The sequence below is a fragment of the Phocoena sinus genome, chromosome 8, assembly GCF_008692025.1.
Source record: "Phocoena sinus isolate mPhoSin1 chromosome 8, mPhoSin1.pri, whole genome shotgun sequence".
Taxonomy (NCBI): Eukaryota; Metazoa; Chordata; class Mammalia; order Artiodactyla; family Phocoenidae; genus Phocoena; species Phocoena sinus.
Genome location: NC_045770.1, coordinates 65,736,087 through 65,753,697, shown reverse-complemented (window position 1 = coordinate 65,753,697; position 17,611 = coordinate 65,736,087). Strand labels below are relative to the sequence as shown.

General features: G+C 52.1%; 1 protein-coding gene across 3 annotated transcripts in view; it reads left to right on the top strand.

The window, feature by feature from the left end:
- Window positions 1-17,611, top strand: part of GALNT18 (polypeptide N-acetylgalactosaminyltransferase 18) — a 353,141-nt gene that overhangs the window by 150,987 nt on the left and 184,543 nt on the right. For all 3 annotated transcript variants that reach the window (XR_004351151.1, XM_032640889.1, XM_032640890.1), the window contains exon 2: window positions 17,279-17,471. Coding sequence is in view for 2 of the 3 variants with exons in the window: in XM_032640889.1 (XP_032496780.1) it covers window positions 17,279-17,471 (193 nt within the window). In the remaining variant the exon portion in view is untranslated. The remainder of the gene's footprint in view (window positions 1-17,278; window positions 17,472-17,611) is intronic.

Here is a 17,611-nt window from a genome sequence, read left to right as displayed (position 1 = left end):
AAAAAAAACAGAAACAAACAAAAAAGATGCCTGGACCCTACCTGCAGAGATTTTGAATCGGTCAGTCTGGTGTAGGCCTGGGCATTTGTAGTTTTGTTGTTGTTTTGCTCCCCAGTTAGCACTGATGTGCAGTCAGGGTTGGGAACTCGGGTAAGCCACAGCCTCAGGGACAGTGCCTGTCTGTGCTCTGTGGGTGCATGGGTGTGTGTGGGTGTGTCTTCTGGGCTGATTCCAACCCTCAAGAGACATATACGGCCTGGACCTGGGCTCACTCCAGAACACCGAGTGGCTCCCTTTGATGCCTCTGGACGGCCATCAGATAGGCATGGATGGCAGCATCTGCTGTGTTCAGAGGATTTTGCTGGAGTCCAGAGAAGAGCCTCTATCACGTTGCCTCTCCTGGCTCTGGGTCAGAAAAGCCCCTCGGAAGGAGCAGAGGGTAACAGCTGCAGCTGGAACCAGCCAGTCCTGGGGGTGTTCTGATTATCAAATGGTGGATGACTTAACCTGGGGCAGCAGCAGCCGATGTAGTGGATGCCGCAGAGCCATGAGCTTGACACTTGGCGTCGGCTTCTGTGTATTAGTGGAAAAGCCAGCAGAACCCTCTTCACCTCCCCCCGCCGTCCTCCCTCTCTGAGCACATGCACACACCCCCTCTTCTATCTTCTCTTCATCGAGAGGTTCCCTCCTCCTGGACCCCAGGTTAAGAAGATGCTCTCCTCCAGACACACTGCCCCTGTACAGAGATGACCAATTCATTTTCCCACGTTTATTTATCAAAGTCACACGTAGCTGTTAAGCAGGGCTTCTGACTTAGTATTTTTCCATGCTGAGTCCTCTAGAAATCGAACTCAAAGCCAAGGAACTGGGTCCCTTCGTTGTGCATGTTCAACACAACGTGCGTGCTGGGGAGCACTGCGTTGGGTCTTTTCGAAACTGTTTGAAGACCTGAGAATACCCTGCCCAGGTCCCACTTCCGAGATTAGATGAGCTGGAGCACGTTCAGGGTGGTGTGGCCATAGACCAGGTCTCACCTTCTGTCCTGTCTCCCTCTCACTTCTGCCCTAACCTTGCCTCTCTGTGTCATCTTCAGCAAGTCCCTGAATCTTTCTGATGGAATGAATGACTTGGCCTCTTTCTCTCCCCAGGGAAATGAGACAGATGAACTCACTAGCCTCTGGGGTTCAATCCATTTTCTTTAGCCAATGACCCTTTCTTTAAAGGGTTTCCTATACAAAACCCTAACATATAAACAGACTCAGTCAAAGCAGCTATGGTAGAAGGGGAAAGAGGGACCTCAGCCCTCCCCTTCCCCCAACACAGGGTCCATTTTCCCCAAGGGGGCTCCATAGAAGCTCTTGAAAACCACTCTTAACTAGGTTATTTTCAACTGTGGGGGGCATCTTCTCCCTATGGGGTGGTCCATATCAAAGTCTTTGGAAAGTAGGGTTAGGTGGCATGCATACTTTGAAGAAGCGGATTCCAAAATGGCCATTATTTTTATTTGTGTTCAGTTGTGATAGTTAATTTATTTTCACACTTCAAAGAATATGAAAGGAGGGTAGGGATTTTTAACATTTATGAAAAGGAGGCGTTGATTTATAAAAGGTAGCAATCCGGGCTTCCCTGGTGGCGCAGTGGTTGGGAGTCCGCCTGCCGATGCGGGGGACGCGGGTTCGTGCCCCGGTCTGGGAGGGTCCCGCGTGCCGCGGAGCGGCTGGGCCCGTGGGCCATGGCCGCTGAGCCTGCGCGTCCGGAGCCTGTCCTCCGCAACGGGAGAGGCCACAGCGGTGAGAGGCCCGCGTAACGCATAAAAAAAAAAAAAAAAAAAAAAAAAAAAAAAGGTAGCAATCCATTGCTCTGGATCATTGTTTTGCAAAATGCTGGTCACAACCCATTAGTAGGTCATAGAATCAATTTCCTAGGTCACAACCAGCATTCGTTCTTAACAAAATATTGTAGCATAAAATAGAATATTCCAGAGTTAGTCACATATGGTAAGGCTAAAGACTGTTTTGTAAATTGTAGTTTCCCTTATGTATGTTTGCATGCATGTACTAGAGGTAAATGTAGTTCTTACTGTAGGTTATAATCAAAAACAGGCCAAGGGGCTTCCCTGGTGGCGCAGTGGTTGAGAGTCCGCCTGCCGATGCAGGGGACGCGGGTTCGTGCCCCGGTCCGGGAAGATCCCATATGCCGCGGAGTGGCTGGGCCCGTGAGCCATGGCCGCTGAGCCTGCGCGTCCGGAGCCTGCGCGTCCGGAGCCTGCGCGTCCGGAGCCTGCGTTGCTCCGCAGCGGGAGAGGCCACAGCGGTGAGAGGCCACAGCGGTGAGAGGCCTGCGTACCGCAAAAAAAAAAAAACAGGCCAAGAGCACTGGTCTGGATGAATGGTTCCTGCAGGTCCTTTGGGCTCTGACTTTGCCTCATGTCTGCATCTGGGAACTTTCTGACCCGCCATGCTCAGCAGTGTACTGGTGAGGTATGCAGGGAGACAAGGGCTCAGGGGGCAGGACATCTGGGCAGGGTGAGCCCCTCCCCACAAGAGAGCCCACGCGCTGTCCATCAATTCCATTCCTCCTCCTGGGGCCTGGCAGGAGGAGAGGAGGTTAACATGGGGCTGACCTTGCCCAAGTCCGTGGTCTAGGATGCTAACTGTGGTGTGTCTTGTAAAAGGCTAGTGGTGTGGGTGTGTGAGGGGTCTGGGGACCTTCCCTTCATGATCCCCAACAGTGGAGGAGCTTGTCACCTCCAGGTGTCTCTGGTTCATAGAGGCCACCCTCAGGACCCTGCCCAAGCTCTACCTCTCAGCCTCACCCTCCAGACTGCCTTGGTTTTTACCGCTAAGGTGCCATCCCACTGGGTCATGAGCAGAGGGCGACCTGGAGAGATCAGCACCCATGCTATGAGGAATCCTTGGGGTTTCCTGCAGACAGTCCCATAGGGTTGGAATCCCCATGTCCTAGCCCAAGTCTGCCCAGTGTGACAGACTGACCCAGGAGGAAAAGTTACCACCTCCCACCCAACTCCCTAACCAGGCAGATCTGTCTTGATACAGAGGCCCTCACACAGTGGCACTGGTCTCCCCCACTCCCGTGTGGCTTCCCCGACTTCCCTTCCTCTCCTGACCTTAGCAGGAATGGGGTGAGGAGCAGAAAGCCGAGGCCGGCCTTCCTCAGGCATCCCAAGGCACCCCACCCCAGGGTACCAGTGGGCTCTGTGTCCTCTCGTCCTGTTAGGGAAGATGGAGGAGGCTTGTGTTCTAAGTGACTCTGCGGACCTGACTCTGGTGAGGAAGATGAGAAAGCGATGAGTAACCACTTTATAAACTCCCCACTGTTTGCTCGTAATTCTATCCCGGCAGCCAGCATAGTACCTGCCCATAGCTACAGCAACAATTACCAGTGATTATATAGCACACAGAATGTGAGAGCCCCACATTAATTTATTCAGTCCCCACAAGGAAGCAGGTATTATGATTATCCCCATTTTTCCACATTAAAAAACTGAGGCACAGAGAGGTTAAGTGACTTGTGCCATGTCACACAGCTAGCAAGGAGTGAAGCCAAGTTCCAGACTCCAGCAGTGTGTCTCAGAGGTCTGATACTTCACTTCCAGACTAGGCTACCTCTGCACACTGCATCTCGATGCAATTTGTTGAGTATGTGAATTAACTTTGATTTATAACTCCAAATGCATAGGGTTTAATTTCCACCTCTCTGTGGGTACCCAGAAAGGTAGGGCAAGCCCATGTGTCTTTTTCAGTGTGCCAGGGCCTACAATGGAGCTTCTTTCTAAGCCACCCATCCGGAGGAAAGGGCATTAGAACTGGGTGCATCTCCTTCCCGAAGAGAAGGACATGCTCGTGGATCCATGAGAGGCTGTGCATCCCAGTGCCCTCTCTGGTCACTCACCAACCTTGAGGTATGGCATGGAGGTAGAACCTCAGTGCCCTAAGGTCTCTGAGCAGAGCTTTCATCCTCAGATCTGAGCCTGAGAAACTCGGGCCTCCCAGGAAGTCTGTCTTGCCCCCTCGTGATCCTTTCCTGGAGTAGGAACAGGCTTTATCATGCACTTTGAAAATCCATTTGAACAGCAAATGCTCATGATTATGGAGGTGCCTGAAGAAAGTTCAGACCCTGTGGATAATCCTGAGACACACTGAAGTGGCCTTGTCTGACCTTTTACATGAGGCGTGAGGGTGGATGCTTTTCAAGGCCCCTGGCTGACAGAGATAGATAAGTGTGGGACCCCCTATTCACCGTGTCCCGGACATGTAGACTTTCTTTGTCTGAAGCCCTTGCTTATTTTGTCTGGCTGAACGCCGGGCCCACCTCCTTCCTTTGCCTCAGGTGCCCATGCAGCATGACTGGGTTGGTAAATTAAGAATTTGCCACATGGAAAGGACTAATTTTTCCCTCTTTCAAAGTCACAGGCATGACGGTTTTTTTGCACACATTCCGCTGGACACATGCTGCATCCATAATACAGAGCGTTAAGACATCATAAGGGTTTTCACATGTGATCTTTCATGTGATAAATATTTTTACCGTCATGCTCGGGAAATGGATTTTGTTTGAAATGGCCTGTTTCCTTTGATGGCTTCTTTGACGTGGATTCAAAGCCTTTCCTGGTCCTGCAGGAGCCTGGGGTTGGGAGGGCCTGTTTGTTAACTTTTTTCGAAGGACAAATCCACTTTCCCTCGCTGAAATACAGCCGTGGCTGCCTGGGCTGGGAGATTTACGACCGAGGACAGCAATGAAAAGATGTCCAGGGAGCCAACAGCTCCTGGGAGTGGTGGTGCTTGGCCCTGGGGTGCCCACAGCCCAGGTACCTGGGAGCCTGTGAGCAGACCGCCCCCAGGCCCTGGCTGCTGCTACTCCCTTCTCCACTGTAAACTGCACTTAAAGATTCAGATGTGGCTGTTGAACCAGAGTGGAGTTTTTACAAGTGTTCTTCTATCATCCTTGAAATGACACCTTTTTAATGGTCTGCCTCCATGCCGTGAGCAGCCCCTTGGGACTAGAGGAATCTGCTTTCTGGACAAGCCTTTGTGGGCTGCTGTGACTATGTGTGTGTGAGCATACAGCTGGTGATAACTGAGCAAAACAGGAGCTGTGATCTCCTCTGGGAGCCTGGTTAATAGTCCTGGGATCTGGTGATTAATATCCTCTCCCTCCACACCTGCAGAGCACCTCTCACCTCCCTGCCAGCCTGACATATAGGTTGCAGGTGCATCTGCCGATCTAGACCCGGGCACCAGTCTTGGTGAGGTGTGTCTGAGGGAGGATTTGCTGGTTTGTCCAAGGCTCGGGCTCTGGGGTTTGGCTTCCTCAGAGGTACTGGAAAGACTTGGCGGTCAAGCAGGTTGTCTGTCCCCAGAGCTGCCTTGCAGAAATCCTCATGGGTGGTGGAGAACGCACTGAGCAGGGAATGAGGGCATTCAGGGGCTTGGTCTACTTTTCTGGTCCAAGAATCAGCAGCTACCGAGCTGTGTGACCTCGGGCGAGTCATTTAACCTCTCTGGACCTTGGTTTGTTTATTTAAAAAATAAAAAATTTGAACTAGAGGCTTAAGGGTACCATTGAACATTCTGCTCCTAAGTGGAAACCACCAGTTCCTGTATGAGCTGAACCACCTTAGAATCACATTTGAGAACATGAAAGGGTCTTATAGAGCAGGGGTCCCCAACCCCTGGGCTGCAGATCGGTAGCGGTCCGCTGCCTGTTAGGAACCGGGCCGTACAGCAGGAGGGGAGGGGCGGGTGGTCCAGCGAGTGAAGCTTCATTTGCTGCCCCCCATCGCTCCCCATCGCTCGTGTTACCTCCTGAACCAACACCTCCCCACCCCCTCCACTGTCCGTGGAAAAATTGTCTTCCACGAAACTGGTCCCTGGTGCCGAAAAGGTTGGGGACCGCTGTTATAGAGCATTTCATCCCACCCTCTTATGTTTACCCAGAAGAAAACTGAGGCCTGAAGAGAGGAAGCGACTTGCCCGTTCACAGAGTGAATGAGCTGCAGAGCCAGGGCTAGAAGGAGGCCTGTGATTCCAGTCACCTCTACAGCCTGGTTCTCAGAGTGAGGCCCCTCCAGTAGCCTCAGCATCCCCTGGGAATTTGTTAGAAATGCACATTCTCAGGCCTCACCCTAGACCTCCTGCTGAATCAGAAACTCTGGGAGGGGGGCCCAGCATGATCCTTGATTGGACAAGCCCTCTGGGTAAGTCTGATGCCTGTTAACGTTTGGGAGCCACTGCAAGGCAGCACGTGACTGTCCCTTTAAGACCAGAAGAAAGACACTGGAAACCGGCAGGCTTCCCTGGAGAGGCTGAGACTGGGGGGGAAAGGGTAGAGTAATATTACAGAGGAAGGGACACACTCTTCCCAGCTGACCTCAGGCTGTAGATTTCCCAAAGCAAGGACCCTCCTGTAGCCTGTCCCGGCACCTAAGAGCTGCAGCTGTCGCAGGCGTCTGAAGTTGGTCTGGGTTGCCGGCTGCCGTGCTGCAAAGGACTACATTTCTTTCTCACTGTCGAGTCCAGCTGTTCCCATCTGTGCATCTGTGCCCGGAGAAGCATGCCACTTTAACATCAACAGGGTCACCAGCTAGTTCGTTCCAAGAAATTGATGTGTGGAAACAGTGTTTTATGTGTGAATGGTGAAGTGTATATTTAGAAGTCCGGGTGCTCAGCTCCAGGCTGACAGCTCTCAGGAAAAAAAAAAAAGATGGTATGTGCTTCAGAGTTCATTATATCTCCTAGGCAGAAATCTAGGTTTAAAGGGTTGCTTTAAAGTAGCACATAATGGCACCTATAAATCCCGGTTCCTGAGGTACGTACATTTGTCACTCCCTAAAATGACTTTTTCACATGTTCTTTATGTGGTTGGCTCAGAGCATAAAAACTTGGACCTTTACTAGCAGCTTTCATTCTGCATAATTTCTAATCAAGTCCCTTTCCATTTCCGTGAGTGTGTGTGTACACACGCTGAGCTCTGGCTATCCCTACCTGCCCAGCTGTCTCAGCTGTGAGCTTAGCCACACCCAGGCCCAGAACCCACCCTGTGCAGGGGGGAGAGGGCACGGTAGTCCCAGGCTGGCAAGGGAGCAGGTGTGAGATGTGTCTGGCTGCGAGAGGCCATCACAGAGTATCTGGAGTGAGCTCACAGAGTCGGACGAATTCCTGTTCCTTGCCTGCCATGTCAGCCCAGAATGGGCTGTGCTTCTCCCTAGACCCCTGACTCCTTCTCTAGTTTCTTGCTAGGACCTGCCACCCTTCCTGAGTCCTAGCCTTTTCTCATCCTTGCCAGCGCCTGCCAGGGTGCCTGACTCCTCTGTCCTCCGTCCCAGCCACGCCCAGGGCCCTGTTCTCAGTGACTTGAACATCCAGGATCGTTAACTACCTTTGTCCTTTCAGGCTGGGGCTGGATTAGGTGGGCTAGCGTTGTGTCCCATGAGGCCAGTACCTGGGCAATCAGAGTGGGCTGTCATGGAACGAGGCAGAGAGCTGATTCAGAGCCAGTGTCCTGGAGGCAGGTGCTATTGACCAGCAGGCAGATCCTAGCTAACGCTTTCACCCAGCTTACAAGGCGCCAGGCACTGTTCTGAGTGGACACAGGTTCACTCCTCCGTTCCTCTCTACGACCCAACGAGGCAGGTATTGTTATCCTATTTACTAGTGAGGAAACTGAGGCACAGAGCAGTTATGACCTGGCCGTCTAGTAGATGCAGTAGCCAGGAGCCGCAGCGTGTGCTACCCCAGGGGCCAAATCTGACCTGCTGCCTGCTGTAGAAATACTCTTCCGGGAACAAAGCCACCCCCACTCATTTACATATCACCTATGGCTGCTTTCCAGAGATAGGGCAGAGTTGAGTGGTTGTAACCAAGACCCTGAGACCTGCAAACCTAAAATATTCACTGCTGGTCCTTTACAGAAAAGGTTTGCCCATCTCTGCGGTATATCATACTGCTTCTCATGACTCCCATGAAATTGAATGCAGATTGGTTTATGTATGTACCAGTGGGCAATTTTTCAGATTCTCACATGAGAAACCCCCCCAGGACAATAGAACTGCAGCTTTAGGGAGTTTGGAAAGCCAGAGTTTTGGGCAACCAACTGCCAACACCAATTCAAAGCACAGCAGCCAAGGCAGGGCCAGCGGTGAGACGGGGACAGTTCAGTCAGAGCTGGTGGGAAAGAAGCGGAGAGGCAGGAGGGTGATTGCTGCAGTACCTGCCTCACCCCATCCAGGCTCTCGTTCATTGTTCAGTAGCTGGTGTATGAGGGACGCAGGGCCAAGGTGGCTTCAAGGTCATGGACGAGACCCCTCCACAGCTCACGGCCACCTGCTGTCCTTACGTGCACCTGCTCCTTTGTAGAACCTGGCTGGCAGCCCTGCCCTGATTGCCTGTGTGTATCCCCTCGTGCAGTCCCAGTGCAGTGTCAGGGAGGAGAGAGCCGCTGTGCTGAGAGCTGGTGAATGGTCAGCTCTCGACAAACGTGAGCTGTTTTTCCTTTGCGTCTTAGGGTTCCAACCCTGAGAGCAGAGTATTAGAATCGCGCCTTTATAAATAGCAAACCCCACAATGATGGAACTCTTACTGGGGAAGGCAGAATAACGTGCCCCTCACAAAGATCTGTACATCCGAATCTCTGGAACCTGTGAATATGTTTCCTGACATAGCATGGGGAGTTAAGGTTGCAGATGGAATTATGGGTGTTAATCCGTTGACCTTAAAATAGGGAGAGTGTTCAGGATCATCCAGGTGGGCCCGTTGTAATCATGGGGTCCTTAAAAGTGGCAGAGAAGATCAGAAGAGGTCAGATGGATGCCACACAAGAAGGACTTAACCCACTGTTGTTGGCACTGACCGTGAAGTAAGAGGGTCATGGGCCAAGGAAAGTAGGTGGCCTCTAGAAGCTGGAAAGGAGGATTCAAGAGTTCTCCTCTAGAACATCCAGAAAGGAGCACAGACCTGCCAATACCTTGATTTTATCTCAGAGAGACCCTGTCAGACCCTTGACCTCCAGAACTGCAAGATAATAAACTTGTGTTTTAAGTCACTAAATATGTGGTCATTTGTTACGGCAGCAGCAGGGAACTACTCCACTTACCAGGAGTCTGACAGTTTGCTAAGCGCTTTACTGATGCCACCAACTCACCTAATCTTTGCGGTGAGTGAGAAGTATTATTATCCTCATCAAATAGATGAGCCAGCCGAGGTTCAGAGAGATTGACAAAGGTCGCATAGCCGGTCAAGGGCGGAGCTGACTTTAGACCACCTGCAGGAGGCTGCCCTTCGCCGTGCAGGCCTGACCCTGCCTGGTAGGGAGGCATTCTGAGGAAGCTGCTTTTCTTTCCCTGAGGTGCTCTTCAGGTGCCAGAGGAAGGTCTTCCGGATTTGTCTTTGCCAAGACGAATGAAGTTGTTACGCAGATGATTTGAATGGCGTGGGACCTGAGGCTGTCTGTCAGAGCTCGTTTCTTCCGATGATCTCCAAGCCCTTTCCTGCCAGATCCCAATTCTCTCTCTTAGCAGTTCTCTTAGTTTTCTCTTTCGGGAAGAGAAAGTCTAATTGTAGGGGCTGCTGGCAGAAGACCTTCAGCTTGTGTCCTAATGCACGCCTAGAAGTGGAGACGGGGGAAGATCCTCAACTTAACAGAATACTTCGCTTCTTTACTAGTAGGGCTCTTAGCACATGAGACATCTGAAAATTTCCCCTTAGGAGCCCAAGTACAAGGGGAGGCGTAATGTCTTGCTTTTCGAGGTATAAGAAAAGCATCACGATGATGTGCTCAAGTCCTCCTTTTTCTCTCTAATGGAACACAAACACTGGGTCTCTCTCACAGACTGGGAAACGGGGTTTTGCCCAGTGTTGGAGGTGAGGGTCGACTGAGGCCTCTTGCCTCTCAGGACCACCTGCTTCCCACAGGCTCTCGGTGCCTCACTCTGGCTGGGACAGGCCGAGGGGCCCCACTTTGGACCGGGGTCTGATGGAAGAGAAGGGAGGTGGACACACATCCCGGGCCGTGGAAGTGGCACGGCCGACCGACGGCAAGCAGAGACTAGCCGCTGTTGTGCTGGGGTGAACCACCCGCTGTGTGGTGGTGTGAATCCTGCCTCATGAGCACTGCTCCGATGAACTGGCTTTGATGCTCTGCAGACGCGGCTGCCTGGGCTTCTCGGGCTGGCGGGGCCCAGGCATCAGGCTCTTTAGTGAGAAGAGTGGTCCCTTATCATCAGCGGGAAGCCAGCAGGCAGGTGATACAAACGTATATTTTGGGATATTCAATTAGCCCTTTTCCTTTTAACCCCAAATAAAGCATGCAACAAGACATCTCAAGAACGGAAGAAAACTTTTCTAAAAACCATTGAATTGTACTTTTGAAAAGGGCGAATTTTATGGTATGTATGTTGCACCCCAATAAAGCTGTTAAAAAAAATAAAAGGAATGGAAGGAAAGGCAACAGCCTTTATGAATTCTTATCTGGGATATTCAGCACTGCTGGCTCCATTATTTAATGCTTAGCCTTCATCCTTACAAAAGCTGACTCACAGTGGCTCTCCCCAGCAGCCTGGCAGTCTGTTCCTGTCTCACAGTAAAGGAAATGGGGACTTGCAGGGCTGGGCTGTGGAGCTTGTCCAGAAACAATGAAGAGCAGACCCAGTTGTGGGGTGAGAGGAGGACCCCAGGACACTCCTGGAGGCGGACCAGGAGACAGGACAGTCTGTGCCTGTCCCCCGGATGAACTTAGACCTAAGGCCCCGGTGCACATGGCAGGCAGTTACCTGGGACACCGGCCTGGCTGTCCTGCTTCCTCCCACCTCCCTGCTCCTGGGCTCTGGATCTCACCACCAAACACCAAAGCTTCAGAAACCAGAATAGCACTGGCTGCAGGGCAGAGTGAGGCCCCCCTCCCCAGCCACCCTCAAAGCCTTCTTAGCTCTGCCTGAAAGAGGGGCATATAGGAAACCGAGAAAAACCATAAGAAACAAGAGGGCTCCGCTGCTTTCCTGGGGTAATAGTCCTAAAGGCGCCCATACACAGGGACCAGAAGCAGAGCTGCCACTTCCAATGAGCACACAGTCCAGCGTGGGCAGAGGGCTAAGGGTCCTCAGCCATGTGAGCCACGTCCTAAGTGGCTCTGTCTGTCCCCTCGGTAGAGCTTGGCCAGTCCTGCTGTCCAGCCCCAAATCACCCTGACCTCCAGCAACAATCATGCAATGGAACCCCTTCTGTTGCTATTTTAGGATTCATCCTAAAATCCAAGGGCAGAGCCAGGTGCTGGGTTTTTGCTTTGGGAGAGGTCTGGGCTACAGCCTCTCCTGCAGCTCCTCCAAAAAAGTCACCAGCACCTGAGTTTCCACTGAAGTGCATGACAGGAGCTGACAAAATGGCTCAGCTTCAAAAGATGGGGATCTCCAGGAACGTGGTCCTAGAGAGGACAGGTGGTCAGAAGTGGGTGGCGCTGGGCAGCATCACAATGTCTGTTTCACTCCCAAACCCATTTTCTTACCACTCCATTGTGCAGCCTCAGCACTGCCCAGACTCTGGAGCAAAAGCAGCTGGGCGAGCCCCCGTGCGGGCTGCTCTCTGAAAGAGCTGCCCTCACGCAGGTACTCCTGCTTTCAGCACAGCGGCTTCGGGAGCCTCACAGGCTTGGCTGGGTCTCCAGACATGCTCATCGTGCCTGCCTGGTGAGCCTGGGCTCGGTGCTCAGCCCTGCGGCCTTGGGTGCATTAACTGCTCAAAGCTTCGCAAGCTCCTTCCCTGCCCCACTTCCCTCCTGTCTCCGTGAATTAGCATGGAAGCTGTCAGGACCTGAATCGGTAATTCTCTGCTCTCATTAGTGGGCTGCATGTCAAGCACTGTGGGTGTGTCTCTGAGACCATATTGTGGCATTTCCTGGATGCCCTCTGTGATCACTGGCAGAACTTTCTGGAAAACAGGTCATGCACAGTGACGCCCAGGCACTCACGTGGGGAATGGATGAGCTGAGTGAAAGGTCTCCAGAAACCCATAATTCTTTCTCACAGGGGCCTCCGAGGAAGGGCTCGAGCAAGTAATGGTCAAATTGTACTTATCCAGCCAGACACAGACGCTAACCAATGTGCATGAACGGGGCTCCTGGGCGGGCCGGGCATACACCTTTCAGTTGCTGGCTGGTAGAAAGATCTGGATCATTCCAAGAAAAGGGCCAGAGCAGCTGGGGTTAGAGGGCCACCCGGAGGGACTCTGGGAAGCAGCTGTTTACCAGCGCTGTGAAGGTATCTCAGTGGTTTAACAACTGCTGTGAACCAGTGCAGGCCATCTGAGCAGCCTCCCGGGACCTGAAGTTTTTCCAGTCCTCAAGCCAGACAGTGTATCTCGCCCATGACATGGAGGCGGGGCTGCTGTCAGGAGTATGGTTTCAACGTCAAGTTCTTTTACATCTCTGACCTGCAGTTTCCTCTCATCTATGATGGGAACGATAGAACCTATATCACAGGGCCACTGCGATGGCCTGGCCTCACCACCTGGCAGGGCCAGTGCAATGGAATTGGGGTAGAGTGTACGAGGGGATCAGCTCCGGGGGCAAAGGTTTTGCAGCAAACACTCAAGATTAGTCTGTAGTCCCCTCCTCAGTGGACCTCAAATAATTTTTGAGGGGCACTTTGCCACTTTGGACAGTACCTTTGGTGATGGTTAGTAGGTGGCACTTCGGCATACGTGCCTGTAGGTTCATAAACTATTTCCAAATCATATGGCCAATCCGGGGCCTTTCAGACTTACAGTCTGCACTGTTGTTCTTCCTTCCCCATCCACAGGCCGTCCCAGGCCTGCTGGGGCCCTGACAGCTCTGGTTCTTGTTCTCCAGTTTCTGCTCTGTAGAGCCATCTGTCCAGAGGCTGAGAGAGACAGTTGGCCATGGGAAGTCCCGAGCAGAGAGGGGGGCATAGCATGGCAGTGTCTCTCCAGCCGATGGGCTTCCTGAGGCCCCACTGGGGCACACTTCTGCTCACCCCACGTGGTTGTTTGTGGTGAGTCAGGGAAGGCAGAGGAATAGCTCCCCTGCCTGGGCGTTACACAGGTGCCACTTGAGCCCCGTGTGTGGCTGTCTGGTGAAATGGCCCTTCACTGTTCCCTCTCAGCCTCTTCTCCCTAGGACACAGACAAGCACCAGGGCTGGGTGAAGAATGGGCTGGGACCACAGCCCCTGTGCTGTTCTAAGGATCCTCCAAACACTGGCTCGGCCGCCGGACTGAGTTCACTGTGCCCTGCTCATCTGTGCCATGAGTGACCTCTTCCCTTGGGCGCCCTCAGCCCCCTGCATAGACACCTCTCTCTGGTCACCCCCTCAGTTGGTCAGGGATGGCCGAGTAGGACTGAACCCCAGCAGGGGCCACAGCCTGCATCTGCTCCTGGGGGCGGGTCTCATCCCTGGATGAGAGACATCCGTGGGTCTGGCCCCTCACCAGATGTGTCCAGACTCCCCTGGCCCCCTGCAGAGGACCCAGCCAAGGCTCTTGCCTGGGGCCTCTTTACAGCTCCAACTACGTCAGACATGGTCCTCCTTGTAGGTCTGCTTTCTTAGTGGAGAGTGAGGGGAGTTGGGTCTAGGACTGGTTAAGGGGAGGCCACTCTTTGTAGACATGGAAACCCTTCATCTGGGGGCTACACAACAGCAGCATCTTCCAGGACTGGGACCTCAGGGCAAGGCCATTCCTCTTTGTAATCTGAACTCAAGAAGTGTCAGTGGAAGAGCACCGCGGTGGGCTGTGAGGCTGTGTGGGTCCTTAGCCGCTGATGCCCACTGAGCTAACATTTATTATGTGCCAGGCACTGTGCTAAGCTCCTTACATGGACCAGCTCATTGAATACACTCCAACAGCCTATGAAGAAGGTACTTTTAGTATCCATTCCACTTTCCAGATGAGGAACGAAAGTGCAGATAAGCTAGACTAAACTGGCAAATGGTCGAGCTGGAGTATGGATTCTGTCTCTACAGCCAGTGCTCGTAAGGAAACAAAATGAATGGATTAGCAGAGGTAAAGCCTCCTTACCTAAGAGATGTCACATGTAAGGTGTAGAGCAGGGGGTCAGTATACTTTTTCTTAAAGGGCCAGAAAGTACATATTTTCCACTTTGCAAGCCATATGGTCTCTGTCATACCCAGTCTGCCTTTGTAGCTCTAAAGCAGCTATAGCTAACACGTAAGCAAGTGAATGTGATGTGTTCCAATAAAGCTTTATTGACATAATAGATGGTGGGCCAGATTTGGCCCTCAGACCACAGTTTGCCACCCCTGATGCAGAGGAAAGCTTCAATGCCCTTGACAAACTGGGTGACCTCAGATTAGTCATTTAACATCTTCATCTTTGGTTTCCTCTTGTCTAATAACTAACCACTATGGGGTACTTATTAACTGATTTGTTTTAAAATGATGCACTGAGCCCCTTGTAAGAGCCACGTACTGTGCTGGGAGCCAAAGATACAGCAGGGAACAAGACAGAGGTCGTCCTGTTCTCATGGAGTCCACACCTGTGAGCATGACAGAGATAACCTTGGGTAAGGACACCAGCTAGCACCGTGCTTCGCTCAGGCAGAAATTCAACAAATATACCTCTTCCCATTGTCACACCCCTGACTCATTATTCAGGACCCACTGCTTTCAAGTTTGTTGTCATTTGTACCCATACTGAGTAAAAAGGCAGGAGCATGTGATGGAACCCAGGACTTTAATATGTTTATAATCCATTTTTATGAAACACTGGCCTAATTGTGAATTATAATTTTTTCATTAACTGATCTCATTTTACTTGGTAATATCCATTTAGGTATGTGCGAGCAGTGAAACTCCATTTCTGTTAAATATTATATGATTCAGTTGATTCACTGATTTAGATTATTACTACCCCCCATTCCAAATGAGTGAGTCATCCATCTTTTGAGAGATAACAAGGACCTTCAGGATCAGGCGAGCCCCGTGTTGCCCTTCAAGCGTACCTAGTTGGGGGGCCAAAGGCAGCCTGAGTTCTGGGATGGAGTTTTGAGTAGCACCACAGTCCTAAAAGCTCTTGCTTTGTCATAGAAATGCACATGTAGTTTGCATTTTACTCTTTAATACGTCCTAATATGTTTAACATATCTGAGTTTCCTCCTGTATCTTTAAGGAAAATTGGTAACTGAGATGATAGGTCATGTTTGTCTTTGGAATTCACCTCTATCCAGCCCTTTGCTCTGTAGAGGCAGTGCGGCTTCGTGGTTAGGACTACTGCCTCGGGGGACAGACATCCTGAGATTGCACCTCAGCTACTGCACTTCCTTCTGAGTGAACTGGGGCAAGTTTCCCATCCTCTCTGTGCCTCACCTTCATTATCTGTAAAATGGAGCCAGTAGTACTTCCCACCTGGTAGGGTGAGTTGAGTCGATATGTGAAAAATGCTTATAGCAGAGCCTGACTCATGGTAAACACTCAGCAAGTGCTAGCCGTGATAGTTATCCCAGGAGTTACACGGATCTCCAGTTTGGGGTATGTCCCAAGGACATGGCCCCCGAAGGGGAGAGGTGCATACACACTTTCACCCAGCGCCTGCGAGTCCCGGCTCCATTTACAGAAGTTTTGGCATCTCTCTGACTAAGGTCTCCGGCATCGGCGTGCTCGCTCTGCTTTCAGAATCTTCGGCTCTCTAACTTGCAGGGAGCTACAACGGCTCCCTTCTGTCCATGACACCCTCTGTGCCTCCAGTGATGGGGGCTTCCTCCCTCTGCAGCACCCCTTCCTAGGTGCTGGAAGGGTCCCCCTCTTACTCCTATAGGCCTCCTCCGCTTCCCAGACTGGCTCTTCCAAGAGTCCGTCAGGAGGAAGTGGTGCTAAGAGCTGTGGTCTGCAGCTCTGAGCTCTCCAACCTTGAAGACCATGGAACCCTAGCCCCTGGCCTGTCTCGGCCTGTACCTTTAAGTTACCTGGCATAGGTGTGCATGCACCTACTGGCTCCATACAGACAGCTGAGGGGACTTTGGCAAGTGTGCCAAGCCTCTCCTGTTCCTAACGCCCCTTCTGCTTCCTCCTGGTTCCTGTCTCATTCCAGGCTCCTAACTGTCTCTTACATCATGTTTATGAGCATGGAAGGCGCCGTCCAGTGATCTTGGCATCTCTATCCAGTTTTTCTGATCGCTGACCTTGAATGGTGGGCTTGACTACCCGTCCCTGGGAACGAATTCCATAGTCTTGACCTGTCAGCCTATGTCCTGGCAAGACCTACCCATTACCGCCATAAAAGGACTTAAATGACCCTCCGGGCTCCTCTTGCTATAGCAACCCTGATTACCGTTTGTTGTGCACTTATTCTGAGTCAAGTGTTTTATACACATGACCGTAAGTAATCCTCACAGATCTTGGGGGTGGTGGGTGGGTATTATTATTCCCACATTACAGGTGGGGAAATCAAGGCGTCAAGAGGTTGAGTGTTTGCTTGTGGTCATGTAACCAGTGAATGGTGGAGCAGGGATTTATTTGAATCCAAGCCTCTGCTCTTATAAGTAATAATGCCTCTTCCATTTTTCTTGGAAGCTTCCAGGAAAACGATGAGCTCTTCTTGACCTGGTGTGAGCACTGCCCCCCCACAAAGTCTACCAGGGATCCAATGAGCAGTGCCCAGAGTGCGTGGAGGTTTGGGGATGGTATGGCTGTCCCCTGTGCCAGTGATTCCCTGTCCTGGTGGGCAGAGCCTGAGGCAGCAGGAGGCAGTCTGGCCGAGGGTCCTTGCAGCCAGGTGAATGTTGTACGATGGGACCAGGAAACTCACAGCAGGACCATACAGTGGAGACAGAGGTGGACTGGCAAGAACTGGGCAGGGGAGCAGATGCCCAGCTCAGGGACCTGGGTGTGGGACAGGTTCAGAGCTGGCATGGAATGGGGGTGCGATCTGGGGAAAGAGAAGCAGAAGTCCCATTCGTGGACTGGGACCGGCATCTCTGATGAGAAGGCAGACCGGGAAAGGAAAAGGTTCTAACTTAAAGCCATGGGGCATCAGGATCACACCCATCGGCTTCCCAGCAGACCCTGTTGGGTATATTTCTATATCCGTTGCGCTAGTGGTTGTTGGGTGGGTGAATGGATGTATGGATGGATACATGAGTTTGTGGACGCATGAAGATTCTAGTCTCCCTTCCCCCACCCCCAAAGCTGGGGCTAAGATTGTTTTACCCAAGGCAATGGTGAGGAAGGGAAAGGGGTTGTCATGGCATGTGCAGGGGTGTGCTCTGACCCACTGTCTCCTTATCCCTTCTTTCTCCAGAGGCCCCCGCCAAACCTGAGGAGGCAGAGGCTGAGCCCTTCACAGACTCCTCTCTGTTTGCACACTGGGGCCAGGAGCTCAGCCCCGAAGGCCGGCGTGTGGCCCTGAAGCAGTTCCAGTACTACGGCTACAATGCCTACCTCAGTGACCGCCTACCCCTCGACCGGCCCTTGCCTGACCTCAGACCCAGCGGGTGAGCAGAGTCAGTGGCCGGGCCCTTGTTGACCTGCAGGTGGGGAGGTGGGGTCACCACAGTGCTGGGGACAGAGCTAGGACTTGGCGTCTGGACTCCTGGGTCTCTTCCTGGCTTCAGCCAGGGTCTGCCCACTTGGC